The sequence below is a fragment of the Ranitomeya imitator genome, chromosome 10 (genome assembly GCF_032444005.1).
Source record: "Ranitomeya imitator isolate aRanImi1 chromosome 10, aRanImi1.pri, whole genome shotgun sequence".
Lineage (NCBI taxonomy): Eukaryota > Metazoa > Chordata > Amphibia > Anura > Dendrobatidae > Ranitomeya > Ranitomeya imitator.
In genome coordinates, this window is record NC_091291.1 from 117,342,934 (window position 1) to 117,366,642 (window position 23,709).

The window sequence follows — 23,709 nt, forward strand, 5'->3', positions numbered from 1 at the left end:
GTATCAGTGGCTGCTGCACCTAAGTGGTGAAAAGGCTGGGAGCGGCGTGATAGCGGACCCCACTGTTGGGGGCACAGACCCTCATCCTGCCCCATCATTGTACTGTGCATGTTCAGCATTCACACATGTAAAATCCCACCCGTCACATTAGACTGGGGGCTACACAGTGACTTTCCCTGAGACACACGACCAATGATCATTCTACGCCATTGCAACCCACAAGGTGCCAGGATTATCACAAGCAAGGTGCAAATAGAATCATTTGGATTATTTTGCATCTTCCTTGTGGCATCATCTCGTTTCTGTGACCTCAATCCTGGGCTGCGATATAGCAGAGGCATACAGTGAATTGGTATGAAATGACACGTGCAAACATCTTTTTCAGGCGAATATACTCCATAACCTGAAAAAGTGCTAAAACGAATGAACATATGCGCTGCAACTTTAAACCACATGCTGTGCACATCTTCACACTTTTCAGCCTCAGGTTTTAAAAGACACCGAGTGGTTAAAAAGTGACCCGACCATTCTTCAGGCGGATTCTGTCTGGACGCCACTCACTAGATGATTCAATACAATTTGATTTAAAAAAAAAAACAACAACCAGCGGCAACAAAGATGTAAAAACAATCTGCAATGACAATTCAGGACAAAAAAAAAAACACTGCTGGCATTTCATGAATTGTCTTCTGATTGGGATCACACATTTGTAAATTTTGTTGTGTGCCCATACGCAAAGCCTGGGGACATGGCTGTGTGTTACCTGTGATAGATAGATGATGGACATGGACTCGTCATTTGCGGCTGTTAGGCTATGTGCACACATTACAGATTTGACTGTGGAATTTCTGTGCAGATTCTGAATTTCTTGGCAGAAATCGCAGGTCAGAATCTGCGCCTTTTTTTTGGTATGTGCACACGTTGCAGATTTTTGGGCAGATTTCTTCCCTTTTTTTTCCCTGCAGATTTCGGTTATGGAATGTGTGCAGAAACGCAGCAGATCTGCACAAATAATTGACGTGGTCCTTTTTTGAATCTGCTGCGTTTTCAGTGCAGACTTTTCTGCACCATCAGCACAGCAGTTTTTTTTTGCCATCGATTTACATTGTACTGTAAGTCACTTGCGGAACTGCAGCATTTCTGCGCCGGAAAAAAAAGCTGCAAATCTGCAGGAAATCCGCAACGTGTGCACATAGCCCAAGGCAGCCAGGACACATGGGGATCGCTAACAAACAGGCAGTCCCCACCTGTGTGGAGTATGTTCAACAGCCGCGGGGACTAGAACATAATATACGAGCACGCCCGAGATACTTGGAGAACACCCGAGCATGATCGGATAAGATGTTATCTGAGCACGTTCGTAGGGCGGCTCATCAACACAGGCCTGACCAGATGTACACAAGTAAATATATATATACATACACACACTATATCACACACTATATCCACATGTACCTACAGAGAAACATTGCTGTACACGCACTGTAGCCTGTGTACACAATATGACACATTCTGTATACCATATACAGTCATGTACACTATATACTACATGCTATTATGTACAATATATATATATATATATATATATCTATCTGTATACAGATAGAATCACCTTCGCTGTAGTCGGTCTTCACACACCTGCCCGCCTGCCCCCAGTACAGCAGCCATGAGTGGTCAGCAGGATATTGGGGACACAGCAGGGCAGCTTCCTGTCACCGCCTCTGCACACAGCTGCCATGTCCGTCCTCCCTCTCCCTCTGTCCCGACTACGTGTCTAGTGATGGCGGGAGAGGGCGGACACGGCTATTACACAGGCAGCTGTGGGGCAGGGGCACTGCCATCATGGAGGTGGGGATCCTGTGTACTCAGGAGCCGACTCCTTCCTGCGCCCCATACTGTTGCAGAGTTCTCACAACAAGGAGCAGCAGCAATCTGTGATGGCGCCACCTGCTGGACATAATGATGTTTTCTCTCAGAGAAGACATGAGGTAATTAGTTACTGAGGCTTTCAAACACTGAGGCCTGACACAGAGGTTACCTGACCTGTACAGGGCCGGACGGCTCAGGAAGGCCACCATGAACCTGTCCACTGGGGCCTGGTGTGAAACCATGGCAAGGCAGACACCTGTCCATCATCAAGTGTCAGCCAATCACAGGTGTGCACATAAAGCGGAGTCTGTGATTGGCTGAGGGGGTGAGGCACAAGTGGCACTACAAGGGGCCCCTCTCCAGTGTCCCCCTCTATAGTGGCCGTGGCTTATGTCTTCACTAAGCGGTCTCAGGCTATGTGCACACGTCAGGATTTCTTGCAGAAATTTTCCTGACAAAAACCGGACATTTCTGCCAGAAATCCGCATGCGTTTTTACTGCGATTTTGACGCGTTTTTGGTGCGTTTTTTCCAAAATGCATAGAATTGCGGGAAAAACGCAGAAAATCCGCAAAAATAATGAACATGCTCATTCTTTTACCGCGATGCGTTTTTTTCGGCGAAAAAAACGCATCCATGTGCACATAACATGCAGAATGCATTCTAAATGATAGAATGCGTAATGTATGCGTTTTTAATGAGTTTTTATAGCGTTTTTACCGCGAAAAAACCTGAACGTGTGCACATAGCCTCAAACCCAATTATCCGCCCCACTGGCCAGTCACTTTGCAGATGATCATGACAGGAGTCCAAAAAGTCTCCCCCTCACCTGCAGTATGTTTGAAGTCTGATACTCGCCGTGTAAGGCAACCCCGACTCCACAGAGACCCCAGCGGGAGGAGCAGAGGGGCTTACACACCATGTACTGCGCTGCTCAGTGACCTGCACAGCTCCTGTCAGCCGCGGTGCCAAGAGGCCCTGGACGCTGTCATTTGCGTAGTGATACAGATAGGGCCCCTGCCTCTCCTCACAGTGCTCCTGCTGCCGCTGTCTCTATGATGGATCGAGAATCGTCAGTAGTTGTTTTGGGCCCCCTCCTTCAGGGCCCCGATGCGGCTGTACCGGCAGTATGTCCGCCCCTGCACCGGCAGTATGTCCGCCCCTGCACCGGTAGTATGTCCTCCCCTGCCCCGGCAGTATGTCCGCCCCTGCACCGGCAGTATGTCCTCCCCTGCACCGGCAGTATGTCCTCCCCTGCACCGGCAGTATGTCCGCCCCGGCAGTATGTCCGCCCCTGCACCGGCAGTATGTCCTCCCCTGCACCGGCAGTATGTCCGCCCCGGCAGTATGTCCGCCCCTGCACCGGCAGTATGTCCGCCCCGGCAGTATGTCCGCCCCTGCACCGGCAGTATGTCCTCCCCTGCACCGGCAGTATGTCCGCCCCGGCAGTATGTCCGCCCCTGCACCGGCAGTATGTCCTCCCCGGCAGTATGTCCGCCCCTGCACCGGCAGTATGTCCTCCCCTGCACCGGCAGTATGTCCGCCCCGGCAGTATGTCCGCCCCTGCACCGGCAGTATGTCCTCCCCTGCACCGGCAGTATGTCCGCCCCTGCACCGGCAGTATGTCCGCCCCGGCACCGGCAGTATGTCCTCCCCTGCACCGGCAGTATGTCCGCCCCGGCACCGGCAGTATGTCCTCCCCTGCATCGGCAGTATGTCCGCCCCTGCACCGGCATTATGTCCGCCCCTGCATAGATCTTAGCTTATTTACATATTAAGAAAAACGTGGATTTCTCTAGAAAACTACATTGGATCTTAGATATCCAGGCCTTATTTTATTCAGCTTCCTATGACCTACATGTCCATATAGACGGCTTAGGCTACTTTCACACTTGCGTCGGTACGGGTCCGTCGCTAAGCGTTGGCGCAACGTACCGACGCACGTTGTGAAAATGCATCTGCTGCCCATTGTAAAGTCCCGGGGAGGAGGGGGCGGAGTTCCGGCCGCGCATGCGCGGTAGGAAATGGCGGATCCGACGTACAAAAAAGTTACATTGCACGTTTTTTCGTGCCGACGGTCCGCCAAAACACGACGCATCCAGTGCACGACGGATAGCCATCCGTCACTAATACGTCTATGGGAAAATGCAGTATCCTGCATTCTCAAAAAACGACGGATTGTGACGGAAGCTGAAAAGCTCAAGTGTGAAAGTATCCTTAGGAAGGTTGATCCTACTGACAGATTCCCTTTTAAAAGAGGAATCTTTGGCCTCAGTTTTGAATCCGTTTGCATCCATTTTTGTTCTATTTTGAACTTACCCGTTTTTATTACAGGCGTCTCCGAACACCTCTTGTCTTGTGGGCATGTGGATGACTGGCTGTTATGATCCATTTTACATGGACTTTGATGTTGAATAAAATACATTATATAAAATATATTAGTCTGCCATCCTTTTTTTTTTACGTAAAAGTTATACAGACTCCTTTTTTTTTGGTCTTTCTATAAACTAGATAGTAAATGGAAAGGAGGCAAACTGATGACTTCTTAGGACAAAAAACTAACTAGAGTCAAACAAATAGATTTGCGGGATCCTGGTACAGGGGCCATGTTGGCAGTCCTCTTACCTGCCGGCATCGCCAGTATTTTTTCTGATTAGTATGTGTGACACGATGTCATCGATGCAGTGTGACGCACGTACGATATTGCACCAAGCCTACAAATCAAGAGGTGTCGGGGATGCGGGCAGGTTCGATGACATCCACAGGGCTCTAGTCCGGCGGCAACGGACTACCAACGTAACACCAAGGTCATGGAAATCTTTTTGCTGAAACTAATTTGAATGGTGCGATTCTGTAAGTAAATGTTTTATTTTCATTTTTATACTCCAAAACGGTTCATAAAAACGGAAATAGGAATGGTAATGTGAACGAAGCCTTACCTGATCATTGCCCTGTGTACAAGCCGTACTGATGGGCCCATAGTGGTAGAACATATCTCACTTTTCACCTACTTCATAGTATTTTTCCCAATTTTTTGACATGGCGCAATTGACTTCACCTACTATTGTTACCTACAAGTCAACGTCACCTCTACTAGGTTCTGGTTTCTAAATATGAAGAGAGGAGAGAGGGGACAGAAACCTTTAAAATCCTGCAAATTTGTCCCCATGGCATCACCTGTTGCTTATATAAGGCATCTCTACAAGAAGCGATCGCAGCAAGCCATTACTACATACACTATGATTTCAGTAATATTCTACCTAGAAATGTAGTCATTTGCTTGAAATCCGTCTTTTGGAAGTTACCACAGATAGAAAAAAATGGCGCAGGACAACGTCATAAACGTCATTTGTCGTCCGTGTCTTTAGGAAAATGCCGCCGCCACTTGGAACAGTGACCTGAATATACAGTATCGCACGAAGAAGGCGCAGGCAAAAGGACACAGACAGCTTGAATGAAGACACAAGAGGAAGCTTTAAGGCCCTCGTCCTAAGGGAAGGTGAAGCTTCTGGGCCAGCCAGTAGCATCGAAAATGTCTTATTTACAATATTCTTTGCGAAGTTCTGTTGAGAAAAGATGAATATGCAATAATTATTATACTGAAGATTTTCGAAAAACATGCCTTGCATTTAACATATTAGCTTATACAATTTCATCGCTCTTACTGCAAAGAGTTCTTTCAAATGCTTTTACTGTAAAAACTCCTCCGAAGGTTATTTACTACTAGATTGTGGCCCGATTCTAACGCGTCGGGTATTCTAGAATATGCATGTCCCCGTAGTATATGGACAATGATGATTCCAGAATTTGCGGCAGACTGTGCCCGTCGCTGATTGGTCGAGGCAACCTTTATGACATCATCGTCGCCATGGCAACCATTATGACATCTACGTCGATACTGTGCCCGTCGCTGAATCAGAGACGCGGGATGTCTACGTCCTTTATGACATCATCGTCGCTGTGCCCGTCGCTGATTGGTCGAGGCCTGGCGGCCTCGACCAATCAGAGACGCGGGATTTCTACGTCGATACTGTGCCCGTCGCTGATTGGTCGAGGCCTGGCGGCATCGACCAATCAGGGACATGGGATTTCCAGGACAGACAGACAGACGGAAAAACCCTTAGACAATTATATATATAGACTAGGTAAAGTGCTATATTTTAAACTATGTAGTGCAGCGGTAGCACACTTATGCAGTGAGGAGGCAAGTTCCAACACAAAATCTCTTTAATGTTCAACTCAGCAAAACACAGTACATGAGATCCTCCAGATCGCAGCTGAGCACATATCCTCTGGATTACAGTCACTAAACACGCCAGTCCACCTCTGACTGGTTGCCATGGGCATCTACACCACTGTGTTAATGTCTCCTTACAGCTTTCCACAGTACACAATATCCTTCAGTTTACAGTCACTAAACATGCCAGTCCTCCTCTGAACAGTTACCGTGGGCGACTGCATAGCTGTGCACGCTGTGGGTGCCAGGCGTCTCAGCTCCCCTGGCTGCTTGGCTCCGCTTGCCTGTGTTGCCTCACATAGAAGCTCTGCAGTCGGCTCTGCCCTCTGGCATACACCAGACTGATACTGACTCTGACCCTGACACACCCAAACCCTTTACTGCAGGGATTTTAACTGGGATCTGTGGCTTTCAGCCACATGGAAAACCCGAGCCTGGAATGAAATGGACTGCATGACTACCCTCCTGCAGTCTGTTTCAAAATACAATATTCCCAGAGCAGGTTTTCCCAACTCTACCGAGACACTAACATGCCCAAGACTAACACTTATTTTAGTCTGCATTGCAATCACAGCTATGCCTGTGACTGCAATGTACTCTCATGGCCTCCATACCCCTCCGTGCACATCCTGGAGAGAACACACAGCCACCCCTACCTGTGACATCGGTCACCGCCTGACAATTGCAATCACAGCTACGCCTGTGACTGCAATGCACCCCCATGGCCTCAATACACCTCCGTGCACATCCTGGGGAGAACACACAGCCACCCCTACCTGTGACATCGGTCACCGTCTCACAATTGCAATCACAGCTACGCCTGTGACTGCAATGCACCCCCATGGCTTCAATACACCTCCGTGCACATCCTGGGGAGAACACACAATGACCCCTACCTGTGGCACCGGTCACTGCCTCACAACTACTATACAAAATATATTTAAAATATAAAAAAAAAAATCCTTTTAAAGGGGTTGTAGAGGTTTCGCTAAAAGCGCCAGGTTTGGTTTTACAGCTTAGCCTCATTGGAAACAAAGAATAACTTTTTTTTTTTACAAATCTCAGAACCACTTTTAGAAAAATATAGCCTCCATACCACCCTTAAAATTATAGAGTAAAATTGCAAATCAAGACCCAAAATCATGTTTGCTGCAGTTGTAAGATACCAAACCATTGATTTTGCTGCATTGTGTTATCATTACCCAAAATCAGATTTTCTTTGAAAAGACCACAGACCTCTACCTTCAGCTTGGATGCACATTTTGGAGCCCAAGCCCTATAATTTTCCCTGATCCCTGGCCAGATCCCTCTTCTTTGTCCAGTGTGTCCGCTCTGGGAATATGGTTTGTACTGGTGTCCAGTAACTATCGTTCCCACTTGTTGTGGGAAGTGCATTTACTCTGAAATGTCTGTAGCTTTGCTATAAGAATCAGTCGGCGTCCGAGCTGCCAATTAGCGGTATGAGAAAATAACGGTATGATCTCACTTACCAAGGTCTAAGTCAATGTTCTTCGGTGCGACGGTCCTCTCCAAGGATGCACGTTCCTTCAGAATGTTATTTTTGTAATCTGGAAAGCAAGAAAAAAAAAATTATCTGAATAAATTCCAAACCACAAAACGTTCTTCAAACAAAATAAGAGTGATACAAATAATGTAAAATGTTTTTGTAGATACGTTTCACTCTACCCCACATTCTGCACACTGGCATCTTTGTGGCTATGCGACGTTCTACAGATGGAAGCATCATTGCGGCATAATTGAATCAGCATTGTCCCCCGTTATCAGGGACCCATGGGGACCCGAGTATCTTAAGAGCATGCAAACACTCTAGGATTATGGTAACATGTATGTTTCTTTATAAAAATCTAATTTAATGGCGCTTCTTTCTGGTGCTGGTTAACGCCATTGTCCCCCTAAATATCTAAGATTTGATTCAATCTCTTTTTTATTATCATTGGGTTAATTCCTTATATTCTTGTTTTGCTGATAGTGTAGGACCTGCACTCATTTTTGCAACTGCAGAATAAGTTCACTAAGTATCCGTCAGTGAGCTAGATCTGATGGTGTGACAGGGAATTTATAACTTTGTTTTTTTTTTTACTGAGCTTCTCTCAGCTCATGTATGTCCACAGACCACATCAAAGCTCAATGTACAGAAAGCCTGTAAAAGCCAAATGGTGCAAAATGTTTAATGAAATGCAAAATGTTTTTCTTTTCCCAAATACATAAAAGAACCCTTCCTCCTCCCTTCAAAATTTGTATCCACTTAATATATTGCACTCATCATATTATATAGCACTGTGTACTTACAATTGCTCGTTTTGCCTTTCTACACAGATAATTCTTCTCTTTTCTCTGCTCTATGTAGAAACAGGAAGTCTCTTTTCCCTACATGAATCATCCCCCTCTTCAACTCCTGACCCAGTTGCTTCCTCCTCTCCCTGTCAGGGACTTTTGCAGTGATTCATGACTTGTGCAGAGAAAATTGACCTCCTATTTCTACATAGAGCTTACTATAGGAAAAAAAATGGAGACACAAAGCGCAAAATGGTCTTATCCTCTAGATCAGGGGTCCCCAACTCCAGTCCTCAAGGTCCACTAACAGGTCATGTTTTCAGGATTTCCTTTGCATTGCACAGGTGATGGAATTATTACCTGGGCAAGACTAAGGAAATCCTGAAAACATGACATGTTGGTGGGCCTTGAGGACTGGAGTTGGGGACCCCTGCTCTAGATAACCAAGAGAGCTTTCTTAGAATTGCTCACCTGATTTTGTTGAACGAAGAGCATGTAGCGATTTCAGCTGCTGCAGATCCACAAGCCGATCAACGGCCGTATGACAATATAAACTGTGCAGGAGGTGTTGTTGTATGTGGAATTTCCTGAAGAAGAGGTCGCACTGACCTTGAAACGCGTTGAATAAACCACCTTTTAAATTTATTATCCTTAGAACTTCATCATTAAGGCACCCACACCTCCTGCACAGTTTATATTTACATAGATCTTAGAAGGATTCAGCTAGTCAGTATATAATAATTATTTTAATTTATATAGCGCTAACATATTCTGCAGCACTTTACAATATTTAAACATGTGATGTCATAGACCTAATGGAAAAGAGAAGAATTAGCTGAGTAGAAAGGCAAAATGAGCAATTGTAAGTACACAGTGCCATATAATATGATGATTGCAAATACAATATACTAAGAGAATAAAAACTTTGATGGGAGGAGGAGTGCTTTTGACCCCCGTGATGGACAACACCTTTCAATATTCGTTCTTCCGTTTCTTGTTTTTTGGATTTTTATATTTACCGAATTGAACATCTTCTCTCGGGTATTCGATAAGGTCAGGAGGTCTCAGACATATTTCCTTCATATTGATATCTTTCCTATGAATAAATAGAAAAATCGGGATCACTGATCCTGGATAATCATAATTTTCTTTAAAGAGGTTGCAGAAGATGAGAAAGTACCGGTAACTTCTTTCTCCCTGAAACAGAGATGGTCCCATCTAGGGACTGCATCTGGTGTGGCAGGTCAGTCTTGTATGAGTTTCACATGTCCAACATTCACGGTCCATGTATGACCCGCAATATCTGGACCAACCGTGGATCTCTTTTTTTGTTTCAATAATTTTTATTTAAAGATTAATACATAGATCTCCCAACATGGGAGTTTTGAAAGTACAACAAGGGGCCACTCTTACATCGTTAGTGTCATAAAATATCCACTATGATGGGCCCATACGTATATACGTATAAGACAAGACAAAGACAAAACAGAGACAAAAGGGTAAGTGCGTTAGGACATGAATCATAAGAAATCCGCTTTACAGTATTCTTTACCACACAACAGTACACTTTAGGTCAACACCGACAGAGTTCAGATTTTAGGTTACAACTCATAGCGTGGGATAAGCAAAAAGATAGTAAACAGAAAAAAGAACCCACACTCCTATAACTATCGCTAAATAGTAATCTGCGGTCTCCAGTTCTTCCCTCACGAGGAGAGCGTAAGGGCAAGCGTCAGCTGATCCCCAGAGTTCAAATCCAGCCACGGAGTCCACACCCGGAGAAAGTGGTTCCAATCATCAGTTCTCGTTGCTTGGATGCGCTCATACATCATAATTGTATTCATTCTAGTCTTGACTTGGGGCATTGAAAGTGACGGTGTCCTCCATTTTGATGCTATGTGTATTTTAGCCGCCATGCCCAACAAGATCACCAGTCTAAAGAGTGTTTTGGACATTCCCTGTGGCTTTAGGCCGAGTAATAATGTCCGTGGGTCCAATGGTATCTCTCTTCCAGCCATCCTATCAATCGTAAGCTTCACCTCCTCCCAGAGACCCGCCACCACCGGGCATGTCCACCATATGTGTCTCATGTCTCCAGGTGTATCGCAACCCCTAAAACACCTATCCGAGAACTGAGGATAGATGGCATGAAGTCTCATGGGCACTTGGTAAGTCCTGTGAAGGACTCTGAGAGAAGATTCAACCATAGATACCTGGTGGGAGCCCCTAGATAAATTGTCACAAGAGCGCCACCATTCCTCCAACGACAATTCGAACCCCAAATCCTCTTCCCACTGACTCATGAATCTTAGTTTTCCTTCCCCTGTATTGTGGCAAAGGATGAGTACAGTAGGGATATCACCCCCCTTCCGAAGGGATCACTCGAGCATTTTTGTTCAAATCCTGTTAATCTAAAAGGGTTTTTGCCCGGGACAATCCTCCTAACAAAATCAAGGATTTGGTTCATGCGGAACATTTCTCTAACTGGGGGTTCATGTTTTTGAATAAATTCCTGTCTAGTCAGGGCAATATTATACGGGGAGCAAAGGTGTTTAATTGTGGTTAGACCTTTCAGGATCCACCAGGAGAAGGGTCGAGGATCAAGCCCCGGGGAAAACACTGGGTTATTAAATAGCAAATTTAACGGCGAGTCCTTAGTCTGCAATTTGCTCTTGAATCTCTCTTTCCTCCAAAGGAGCAAAGACTGTGCTGCAAAGGGTGCAATGGTAGAGATTTGTTTTGGTAGTTTCGCCTCGGTCCACAATAGACCCAATAGGGAGTAAGGTTTTAGTAGAAATGACTCCAGGTGGACCCATCTAGGCCTGTCTATTGACGAACAGATTCTAGTCAGCTGGGCAATCTGGGCTGATTTAAAATAGTTGACGAAGTTAGGTAGAGAAAGCCCCCCCCTCTTCCTGTGCAGAAACATTATTTGTTGTTTGATCCTCGACTTTTTCCCTTGCCAAATACATTTGGAGATCTTGGAATGTATGTCTTTCAATACCCTTGGGGGCACTGGTATGGGCAAAGAGCGGAATAAATATAGAAACCTTGGGAGGGAAACCATCTTTATGGCATTAACCGTGGATCTCTTGACCCGAACTCAACAGCTTCAATAATGAGGCAGTTGAGTTTTGGTGAGCAGACGGAGGGTTTGTCTAGACATCGTGGTTCATACAGACAGGCGGGACCTAGGCGGCTCCTCCCCACCCGCGGCCCTGGAGTGATAGGTCCAACACTCAAAGGCAGCGAGTGGAGAGAATCCGCCGGGGACCTGCCTGTCCGACTAGTCTCCTGTGCAGCTTGTTCCCCTTAACTATTATGTTTTTCTCTGAAACACCACAGCGTTTCAGAGTTTAACATATATGGCCGAAATTGTGCAGACCATAGATCTGGCAGCTTGTATCAGCTGTCAGGTTCCCTTTAAGGCCAGCCATACACATTAGAAGGCTTTCGATGAAAATATCGTTCGGCTGACAGCCATCTCAGATGAATCTCCCATACACAGGAGCGCTCATTGGGCCCAGCGCTTCTGTAAGATAGCCAATGACTGACACGTCGGCCGGTGGCTTATCTCTGGGAGAACAATGCGATTGGCAGTATGTAATTGGACAAGTGTGATCGATATCTCTTCCTACAATTGTTTGTCCAGTGCCTCCATACACATTAGACTGTAGCTTGAACCCGTTGATATTGGCGAGTTTGGCCAAAATAAGTCTTGTGTGTATGGCCAGCTTAAGTCCATGTTCACACGTTCAGTTTTTGGTCAGTATTTTACATCAGTATTTGTAAGCCAAAACCAGGAGCGGAACAATCAGAGCAAAAGTACCGTATGATAGAAACACGTCACCACTTCTGCATTTATCACCCACTCCTGGTTTTGGCTTCTGAATACTGATGTCAAATACTGAACATGTGAATGTGGCGTAAGGCTGAGTGGCAATACATGACCAACCAATGGTGAAGAGTGGTGTTGAATGTTACAAAAAGTAGACTCATTTTCCTAATCTCATATAACCCCCTTGAAATAAAAAAAAAAATGATTTAATCAAGTGAATAAATCGTGTACGTACCCTTGAGACTTATTCAAATTATATCCATAACCTAGAAAGAAATGGAAACGAATATTTAGTTTTTGGAAACTGTTAGGCATTAAAGTTGTCCTATCTGGAACCCTTATTACAAAAGTGTCTGAGATGGGACAAGTTGGACAACCCCTGTTATTGCACTTAAAAATTTGGCACAATTTGGACCTTTCAACGGTATTGATCACCCCCCTCTAAAATTTGCATATCCTTCTCAATATTTGGACTTAGTTAAAATGCAAATGATCATTTTAAGAGGATACAGATGAGGTATTGTACATCTATGGCATCATAGATATTAACACCTGCAGTCACTCGTCCCCTTGAGGCTTCTTGTTCTATGTGCTACGTGTCACATCTAGTGAGTCACACTTACCTTTCCTACGATGTTTGCGGGTGATGAGGATCACAGCTGTGAGCAGCAGTAGGAACAGCAGAAGGGTTGCCAGGATGTATCCGAGTTGTTGGAAGAAGTGAAGTCTGTTTTCCGGAATTATTACATTGATCACTTTATTTTCTCGGATGATGGTGGTATCTGGGGATATGAATATTAGACCACTGAAATCGGCAAGAAAGAAGGAAGATCTAAACGCGTTTCGCACTTTAGTAAATACTGTTATATATACACCATATAGAGCCCTGACCGAGGTATTTATGGACAGGGCCGAGCACCAGATTTTGCATTGAGAGACCCCTTTCTTTTGTTGCTCCCTGAGCCTTTGCCGTAGTGATCGTGGAAGTACTTTTTCATGGGGACTCTACTTTCCCTGCAGTTTTGGTATCTAGTCCAAGCTAGACACTTTCCATCATTCAGATTGCTGCCCTAGACCCTTCAACTAAATACTCTGGCCAACTCAAAGTAGCTTGTAGGCAACCCACCTCCCCTGGCACCCAGAACCCATAGCATTGATGTCATGCCATCCTTTCTATCAGCTTTGCCCCAAATTGTATATATTTTTGTGGCTTATTCCCACCAAAGAACAAAGGATTGGGTTTCCTGAAAGCCAACATGCCCTATTCTTCGTTTCCCTGACATTTACTGTCAAAGTTTAGTTGAGAAACCCAGTTGACTGGTGCAATCAAAATCTGTGGATTCAGCCATTTGCAATATATTGAACATTACCTATAGCAGGTGCTGAACCTATGTTAGGGCTCTTTGGTTCTTCTTCTTTTGGAGGCTCTTTTGGGGGCTCTTTTGGTGCATCATAGACAGTTAAGTGAAAAATCCTTCGTTCATGGATCCCACAGTAGTGATGGTGCAGATGACATGAATAAGTCCCTTCATCTCCTTTGGTCAAGTCTGATATGAGAAGCGAGAAATCACCATAAGCAAAAGCCATATCCGTCACATTCATTTTTCTCCTGATGAAGAGAGGACCGTAGGACCTCCTCTCTCCTGAAGCATACATGTCAATTAGACGGTCTGCTCGGTCGTGAGGGATTCCTGGGGCTTGACGATCCCAGTGGACCACTTGCTGGTCTTCTTCACGAAATCGATCAGTCCATATGTGGTTCCAGTTCTCACAAGGAAGAACAACATCGGTTCCAACCAAAGCAATAACAACAGCCTTTTCTCCATCCCAGTACATCCTCACCTTACGTTCTGGAAGAGGAAATATCATACATTGCACATTATATCCTTGTAGAAGTATGAGTATGATAGCAGGAGGTAGTTATCATTGAGGGTCAGGAGGCCCCATACATGTGAAATCATTGGTCAGTTCTGCAGAAATTAAGATGTGTATGGTGAGCTTTAGTATCCGGAGCAGAATATGATCTTTTCAAAACACATAAGAATCTGGTGGATCAGCTTGACCCAGATCTTCCTTACCTGACTTCGTGATATTTAGTTGAACCCTGACATTTTCATCAAGATGACAGTAGTGATGATGCAGGTTACATGAATACAGTCCTTGGTCACTCATGGATACTCCTAGGAAGTGGTTAAAAAAAATGAAAACAGTTTTATAAATAGGTGTTAGTCTACAGATATTCTTGTGATATATGGAGTTAATTGGAGTAACGGTACATAGCTACAAAATCACACACATCTTGTGGATAGGTATGGCGCTTTTTTGAATGCAGCCATATTTTTAATCCTGGTCAACATCTTAAAAGAAGCCGAAATCTAAAGTCCCACTAATTTGATGACCTTACTGGCATGGAGCCTCTTTGTGGTGTCTGGTGTCTTGTCCGAGAGCTTATTAGGCCATTCATTACTTTATTCTAAGTTGAATGCTTTGATGGAGGGTGGTTTATGTCTATCTGAGCTCCAAGGACAAGGTACCATGTCAGTCTGATCACCAACCCAAATCTATGAATCATGTAAATACGTGATCCAGGTTGGGAAGGACATTATGGATGTTCCTAATCCCAATGCCCTTCATCTTTATCCATCCCTTGGTTGAAGTTGATGGACGTCTAGCTTTTTTTTCAACCGTACTATGTAACTATAGTGGTAAAGAAAATTTTTAACTCTTTGGATAACGTTACATTTTAAGTTTTGGCCAAATTATTTTAGATTTTTCAAGATTAGACACTGCCATACCTTTTATCACTAAAGAAAAATTGCCATTTTGGAAGGCAGATTTCGACACCATGATTCGACCTTGGTTGTATCCACTGTAGATGCGTTGCTCCCCCGCAGAGAACATGTCCAGCAGGCGCTCTCCTCGGTACACTCCTTGACTGCTGTAGAGATCCCAGTGTACAACTCTTTGCCTGTCTGTAAGGCTGTCTTGTGTCCAAACCATGCGATAACTCTGACATACTAAATGGGCCTGAGACCAAGTTGGTGCACTGATGTTCGAAACTGAAACAACCACACTCTCTGGATTCTGTTGGCTGGAAGGCACTACGGAGACAAAAACAAGAAGAAATGATTGCATTCAGGGAAAGACTTGGTTTATCACAGATGTAATCTGTAGCTCCAAACTCCCCAAATACCATGTATGACCTATAAAAATGGTGTCTCCTCATGTTCTCATCATTCTTAAGTTGAATCTCCTGGACGCAAATGCAAAATCTATTTCAGGACCTCCACCAGCTGTAACTACGCCTTTGTAGTGTCTAGAAATCCTTATGGACAGGCTATGTTATAGATTTGCTTTTTTGAACACTGATTTGATTCTTGACTCTGGAGTGAAAGACCCCTCTAAATCAACGTACAGTGTGTGGACAACTCTGACAAGGGGAAATTAATTTTTACATAATTAGCAGTTTCTATTAAGTTTTTAAAATTGCATAATTTCAATTTGCAATTTTCATTCCTTCATTCATTTTCAGACCCTTGATATGTAGTTTTACAGCCTAACCAAGTTTCTCTCTCAGTAATACAGGCTGGTATGTGTGCACAGCTTCTATCCTGCACTTATTTCCTCATCATGTGCTTTCCCGTAGTTTTTTTTTTCTAGCCTGATTAACCTCTCTTCTCCTTGAGACTGTATATGATTTATACTCTCTCCACACTATGGAGATCTGTCACTGCTGCTATCTCTAACACTGAGAGGAGGGAGAGAGCAAGAAACCGGAACACTGATGGATTTGGATCAATTATGAAAAAGTACTCTGTTAGATAAAGGACTTATCTACTCTGCAGCAGAAATATAATATAAAAAAATAATTGAGACCACAAATTTGCTTAAATTAGGGAGCAACTGAACAATAAGCAGATTATATGTGAAGGTGGACATAGCCTTGAACTGGTCCAATAGGTCCAATATGCCAATGTTGGCTAATGGAAAAAAAAAACAAAACAAAAACACTTTAATTCTATATCCAGAATTTCATTGAAGAGGTTAATATCTTTTGGAAAATGTTCCATAAAAATACAGAATTTGCCAATGTGCATACTTTTGCTTTCTTCAGCAAATTTTCTTCCTGCAGTTATAAACAGAGGATTTGGAATAGAAAAAGCTTAATAGAAAAAACAAAACCCTAAGGTATTTCAAGTACAAACACTGCAGGACTGCGTGCAATAAAGGTGAAACAGATGGATGTTCATGCCTGACAATAACTGCACCTATGCCTCGAAGCTTTCTGTCAACCTCTGGTGCCCCATTTATTCCTGGTTCTATAACCGAAAAGCAACGGGAGAGGGCACTAATAAGGATGCAGAAGCTGCCAGGTCTCATGTGTCGCCTAAACTCACAAAATAGGACTAACGCAATGGGCTCCAATAAGGAAAGTAGGGCACCCCGTTTTGTTTATAATTTTAGACAATTTTTTCTTTTTTTTTTTCTTATTGATTTTAGACAATTTTTTCTTAAAATCTCAGCCTGCATAATACTTCCATAAAGTGTCAAGATAACAGTGCTACATACATTCCATGAAATATAATATGGAAGGAATAATCAGTCCAAATAACGTTCCCTTAAAAAGAATTTATAGAGGTTTTAGTTTGCTTCCGGGCTCTTGGTAATTTCTCAGTTTGTTCCCAACTTAGTCAGACAGCATAAAGATAATGTCCGGGGGGGTACTCATTACTGGTGGAAGAAAGGCGATTCCGGCAGCTAAATGGGAAAGGGTTCTTTACAGTTAGAGCAGTCAGACTGTGGAACGCCGACTACAAGAGCTAGTAATGGCCGACACTACAACAGCTCTTAAAAAAAGGGCTGGATGATGTCCTTAATACACATAATATTGTGGGTTATAGATAATTTAGTGACAAAATGTATAATTGGTGGAGAAATGTTGAATTTGATGGACCTTCATGGTCTTTTTTAACTTATGTAACTATGTAATGTATGTATCATTTCTTTGGCGTTACTGCTGAGATACTTGTGTAGTGTACAACTTCTGGCCCTTTGGTCTCTAAAATGTAAACTTCCTTAAAATCAGAATACCACTTTATGATCTAGCTCTGACTTTGAGTCATACCTGCCTCCACGAATCCCATTGTCCCACATTATTGATTTCAATGGAATTTTCATAAATCTGTCTCCAATTAGCTCCCTCTAGTGGTGGCTACAGACAGATAAAATGTTATCTTTAAAGAGGACCTGTTATCAGGTGAAAAGGGCCAATTTCTGCTCTTCTTTTATTCCAGGTGCTCCAATGATTTTTTTTTTTTAAATGTGCTATATGTTTCCAGAGATATGGGTCTTTTTTATTTAGTGCTCGTCTTCATGAGGCGTGGCTCACAGGATCCTCAGGGGCGTGTCTTTAGACTATTTTGCATAATTATCCTGTGAGCAATGCCCTCCCTTGTAAACACCATATAAGGTAACACTAATTAAGAAAGCCCCTATCTCTGGAACTGTTTGGTGCATTCTCAAAAAAACGGAATACTCGTGGAAGCGGTGGGGATAAATTAAGTGCAAAAACTGGCCACTTTTGACCTGTTGACAGGTCTTCTTTAAAGGAAATCTGACAACTGATACATGACGCCCAAACCAAGGCAACATATATCAGACACTGGCTGTAAGATTTCAGCCACTTATGTTCTTCTTGGAAATACCATTCGGGGACCACGCCGTCTGAGTGACTAGCCCAAAGTGTCGGTCCCTGGCGGACTCTCCTCACCCCACTCCCCTTGAATGACAGTGCTCTCCCGTATTTTTGCAGACAGTCCAGGATATTCTAGATAATTGGCAATCTGGGCTGGCTGTCCGGATCAGTTCATTACAGTAGCTTAGTCAGTCTCTACTTTGTCTCTGCATCAGTCTTCACAGAGAAGGGGGTTGGCTTAGCTAGTAAACGTAGTCAGACAGTTAGCCCCTTCAAACATATCACTGTAGGAGGGGAACTGAAATCTGGAAATCTGGACAACAGTAAAGTTTTTTTTTTACTTCCTATTAATTTCTGTTTTTTAAATAATCTAAACATCTTTTATTTCCCCTCCTCCCCCCCCCCGTACAATCCCTGATGGGATAATAGTAGATAAATAGACAAACTATCATTTCTATTAAATGGTGAGCGAGTACTAAAAATGAGGAGAAAGAGGAACACTAGTGAGATCACTTTCCTCTCCATGACACTTGTTGCTGGATTTATGGACTTTCTATATTATCACAACCTCTTGAAATTCCAATGTCGTACAATGACTGCAGGGATGGGCAACTGGCACAGATCTGTAAACTACGGCTGGAAGAATGAACAAGTGTAGTCTATGTGTCCTGGATTTCATCATTCACAGATTCTCACCTTTCTGTGATATAAGAGAGATTGACTACTGATCTCAATTCTAGCTTATACACTTTATGGATTATTCCCTAAGAGGCAAGAATAAACCTTAATCACGGAGGATTTTATCGAGTTTGGAATATTTTAGAAGCTTTGCATATTTGTGCCAGCACTAAACACTCCATGCTCTTGTTTTGACACTGGGACATACTGGTACGAGGCCACTGATAAGTCGGGAAAGCTATTAACATTTGGGGTAAATGCACATGTAGTGTATTTTTTTGGGGATGTTCCGTTTTGCAGGTGTAAAATCTACAACGTTATACAATACCAGCTAAGTAGATCTACATGTGACAAAAATTTAGCTCTGGAAATTAATGTTCAGGGCAGGATTTGAAATCCGGAAAACCTTAATTAAATTTACAAGAAATCCATAATACGTTTTTTAAATAAAATCCACATAGGATACAAAGTGAGGCTTGTGTAAACTGAGAGGAGTTGCAGTGTAATGGCGGGGCAGTGTTGGCTTGGACATTGGGAGTGGTACTGAACTGGAGGCCAGAGCGATGGTAGACTGAAGGCCAGAACGATAGTGCACTGGAGGCCAGAGCGGTAGTGGATTGGAGGCCAGAGCAGTAGTGGACTGGAGGCCAGAGTGGTAGTGGACTGGAGACCAGAGCGGTAGTGGACTGGAGACCAGAGCGATAGTAGACTGAAGGCCAGAATGATAGTGGACTGGAAGCCAGAGCAATAGTAGACTGAAGGCCAGAACGATAGTGCACTGGAGGCCAGAGCGGTAGTGGATTGGAGGCCAGAGCAGTAGTGGACTGGAGGCCAGAGTGGTAGTGGACTGGAGACCAGAGCGATAGTAGACTGAAGGCCAGAATGATAGTGGACTGGAAGCCAGAGCGATAGTAGACTGAAGGCCAGAACGATAGTGCACTGGAGGCCAAAGCGGTAGTGGACTGGAAGTCAAAGCGGTAGTGGACTGGAGGCCAGAGCGGTAGTGGACTGGAAGCCAGAGCGGTAGTGGACTGGAGACCAGAGCAGTAGTGGACTGGAGGCCAGAGTGGTAGTGGACTGAAGGCCAGAGCAGTAGTGGACTGGAGGCCAGAGCAGTGTTCTGGCTGAAGTTTGGTAGTGGTCTGGAAACCATAAGACAAGACATGGGCCTGAGAAAGGCTGCATTGAAATTCAACCAGCATATTTGTGCAAGTTTTGAATAAAGAAGTAGTTCATCTGCCAAAGCCTAGATGATATGGAGCAGACGGAGAGACTAGAGAGTCTGGCCAAAGAGCAAAGGAGCTCACAATGGTTCTGTGAAGGCCATCATTTAAGCAGGGTTGGCTATTCACATGTGATGATAAGAGAAAAGCTATAGTAGAGGTCTTCAAGTTCAGTAGTGAAGTGTGTGAACCCCATACACATTAGATAAATGTCGTCAGAAAGTTGGATAGGCCGGCAGCATATCTGAGCGCCTTTGTTCTCTATGAAAGACCTGCTACCAAAATCATCTAGTAGTGGCTTATTGTCCAGAGAAGAAAAGTATTGGATCATGAAATTCAACAGGCAAGATCCTTCTCTCCCCATTACCATTTATTGGGGAGAGTTTGAAAGCCCTATACAGATTAAACTGTAGGCCAATGCCGACGATATTGGTGGGTTTGGCTGACTTCAGTCAAATGTCTAAGGAGTCTTTAAGTCTGAAAGGAACTGTCCCTGGGAATGGAGGGATAGTTTTGAGGATTATACGCCAACATGGCAGACTCTTGAAGGAAAGAGAAAAACAAGAGCAATGCTTTTGAAGACAGAAGTTGGGAGGATATTAACAAGGTCCTTGAGGTCAAAGTTTAGACAAACAAGAGTGAGAATCCTTCAGATTAGAGTCAAGGAACAAGTGATTTAGGACCTTTAGGTGCAAAGTCAAGATAGAAGAGTGAGGCCTGGGATTAGGAGAGATGACTCTAGAGGGTGAGTTCTGGGCACACAGAGATACAACCATGTGAGGGAAGCAAAAGACAAGTTGAGGCCAGTATGAAGTAACATGGTCATCGGTGTGGTCCATGTGGTGAGAATCGGGACCTAAGATAGAAGGTTACATTTTTGCTCTCCTTAGGATGGGTCATCAATAATATCAGATCGGTGGAGGTCCAACACAGAGTCCCTTACCTTTCAGCTGTTTGCTTCTTTCCCTTGTGGCCAGATGTATACAGTATACAGAAGCGGCAAACACAGGATCAGCCACTAAAAAGTGTCCTGCTGTTCTGAGTCTGGACAATGTGTACTTCTAGAGGTGGAAAGAGTTGCAAACGGCTGATTGGTGATGGTGGTACGTGTTGGAAGCCCCCAAAATTGAAAATAACTATCTATCCTAAGAATAAGTCCTAGATCACCCCACTTAAGTGACTGTACAACTTTGTGTAAATTCAAACCACCAAGATTCTGTACCTCATATAAGTGTTGAAACCAACAAGCATATTGTGCCACTTTATACAAATCAGACTGTGATGGAGGCAGATGTTTTCGGTCTACACCTTGGGTGAGTGAACACTACTACAGACACCCTGACATCTGTGTGTTATAAAAACCTTTGTGAACAGATGAACCAGTATCTTACGGAGGGTTCTTACCTGAATATAAGTACACAACGGGACCTAAAAGACAAAAAAAAACAGACAATTATTAGGACTTTCAAGTAGAAAAAAACTCAACTGTGTTTACAGTAAATAACTGATCTATTACCATTTCCGTTGGATATAATTTCAAGGAAAAGATTTGCAAACCAATTACTTGCCACAAATATGTAAATGTCTGGTGTAAATGCCGCTGTTCTCCTGAGTCCGGCGTTGTTATTCTTGTTCTTCTGCCCCTCTCCATTCTTGAGATATCATGCTTTCTTCCCTACATCTAAATTGTTACTATTTAGCCAAGTGGGCATGATCCACAACTCTTCGTGATGGGTGTGCTCTTTTGGGCCACACCCAGTTGGCTAAAAATAATAGATTTATGCCTAGGGAAGAAGGGGCCAGATCACAGGAACGGTAAAGAGCAGAAACACAAGAAAAACAACGCCGGATTCAGGAGAACAGCGGCATTTATAAAAGGCAAAATATACATACTTATGGCAAGTGACAGGTTGTTTATAACTGTTACTTTCCTATGTCATATTGGTAGTGCAGCCACTACAGCTCCCTAAGGCACCTATGTCAGATGTGCCTGCTACCTCTGCACCCCTTCTAGTAAACCCCTGGCTAGTAATAAACTGAAGCTCATTTGTATGTGAAGAACATGGAAGTAGAAAGCATGGCACATTTCTTCATGGCATGGTAAGCAGTCATTAGGCTGGAGACAGACAACACAGCACCACATTACTGAGAGCTTCACCTCCCCCCTCCCTGCACAGTGACCACTGCACATAACACTGAGCATGCTCACACTCTTCCATACATGTGACAAGTCTAATTGCTGGATAGAAATCAAATATCTGCAATAGTAATATTGTCACTTATGACCAAATGATGAAGATATCTCCAGCAAAAACAATCTTGTACATTTTGAAACCCGCCTGCTAAAATGTTCGGATGTGGTTGTAATTCTGCATAAAGCTGGGGGAGGGGATGCAGAAAGTGAAATGATGATGTATGTTAGCTACCCTATAATTATGCTTCTTTAGCATTTTTGTGTAAATTGCTTATTCTGCTATAATGAGGCTGTGGTGACACCAAGGTATAATAACAGAGTCGCTAAATGTTTCCACCACAGGCACAATAATGTTCTGAAATCGGTGGACGCCTCCTTTAACTAATTTTTTTTTTTCTCAGAGTGAGAATTATTTGGACATGTGTTCCCGGGGCCTGACCCGTGCAACTGTGGAATGAGATCGACAAGAGCCAGAACGTTATATAACGCTTTTTTTTTTTTTTTTTTTTACAGGCACCAACGTGTCAGACACAATAAAAGAATATTTCGGGAGATTTTTATTCACTTGTCCTAAAAAGACAGAATAGTCACCAAAACCAAAATACCGATGACGACTCCTAAGAGCAGAGTCGCACATCAATATGGAGATGATCAAAAAAAAAATTTGTGAGTCATTTTTTAGGACATTGGTATAACTTTAATGTGTTCTCTAGAAATAGAAAAAAAAGTCATTGTGAATAAATACCTTTAATTAACAGTTGTTTTTTGTCTAAGCAGGTGATCACTATTGAATTAAAATGTCCGCCGTCTTGTTACACTGGCAGAAACCTGTCCTAGAGTGTTAGCACAGGACAGGTGCATGTGAGCATGTGCAATAGGAAACTTCGCTGCTGTGACCTGAAAATAACACCTATACCACGTACTGCCAAACTATGTCTAGGTACCAATCCAGCAACACCTATCCGAAGAATAGTGGCTGGAACCACAACTATCTGTAATTTGGATGAATGTGAGCAAAATCCACTCTCTTCTGTGCCTTTTGAACTCCGAATTAAGAAGAATTGTTTTACAAGCGCTTGGGAAATCAATACAACACGGCCTTGTGTGGTGTACTCAGCATTTATGCTTTATTAGCAGATGTAAGAAACTTAAGTAGTGTCACAGACAAAGAAAACTTCCCTCCAAAATACGTAGCCAAAAGGAATTTTTACGGGAGTGAAGAGGAATGTGTTTTTTGAGCGCCATGACACAGGAGTTATAAGACAAGGATGGATACCACAGACACAAAATGAAGTCTGTTCTCTCACATGTTGGGAATAAACTTTTAATCATTTAAAGGGGACCTATCATTAGACATAAATATGCATTTTTTTTTCTACTTGGTGTAAAAGCCGCCATTCTTCTGAATCCGGTGCTGTTTTTCTTTTGTTTCTGCGCCTTTCCGTTCATGAGATATAGACCCATTTCCCCTGGATATACATCTAGTCTTTTGAACACGTGGGCGTGGTCTTCAGATCTTCTACTCTTAAGGAGCATGCCCAGTTGGCTAAAACAGACTAGACTTATTTATATAGAAAAGAGGGCCATATCTTAGAAACGGAGAGGCGCAAGAGCAAAAGAAAAACATCGCCGGATTCAGGAGAACAGCGGCATTTACACCGGGTAAAAAAAAAAATGCTTT

General features: G+C 43.5%; 1 protein-coding gene across 1 annotated transcript in view; it reads right to left on the reverse strand.

Moving 5' to 3' along the window:
- Positions 1 to 4,717: 4,717 nt before the first annotated feature.
- MXRA8 (matrix remodeling associated 8) overlaps positions 4,718 to 23,709 on the reverse strand; it is a 36,818-nt gene continuing 17,826 nt past the window's right edge. The window contains exons 2-10 of the mRNA XM_069741571.1: positions 21,239 to 21,262; positions 15,034 to 15,339; positions 14,317 to 14,418; positions 13,609 to 14,088; positions 12,862 to 13,020; positions 12,474 to 12,504; positions 9,420 to 9,496; positions 7,596 to 7,673; positions 4,718 to 5,431 (exon numbers count right to left, since the gene is read on the reverse strand). Coding sequence (XP_069597672.1) covers positions 5,406 to 5,431; positions 7,596 to 7,673; positions 9,420 to 9,496; positions 12,474 to 12,504; positions 12,862 to 13,020; positions 13,609 to 14,088; positions 14,317 to 14,418; positions 15,034 to 15,339; positions 21,239 to 21,262 — 1,283 coding nt within the window. The 3' untranslated portion in view covers positions 4,718 to 5,405. The remainder of the gene's footprint in view (positions 5,432 to 7,595; positions 7,674 to 9,419; positions 9,497 to 12,473; positions 12,505 to 12,861; positions 13,021 to 13,608; positions 14,089 to 14,316; positions 14,419 to 15,033; positions 15,340 to 21,238; positions 21,263 to 23,709) is intronic.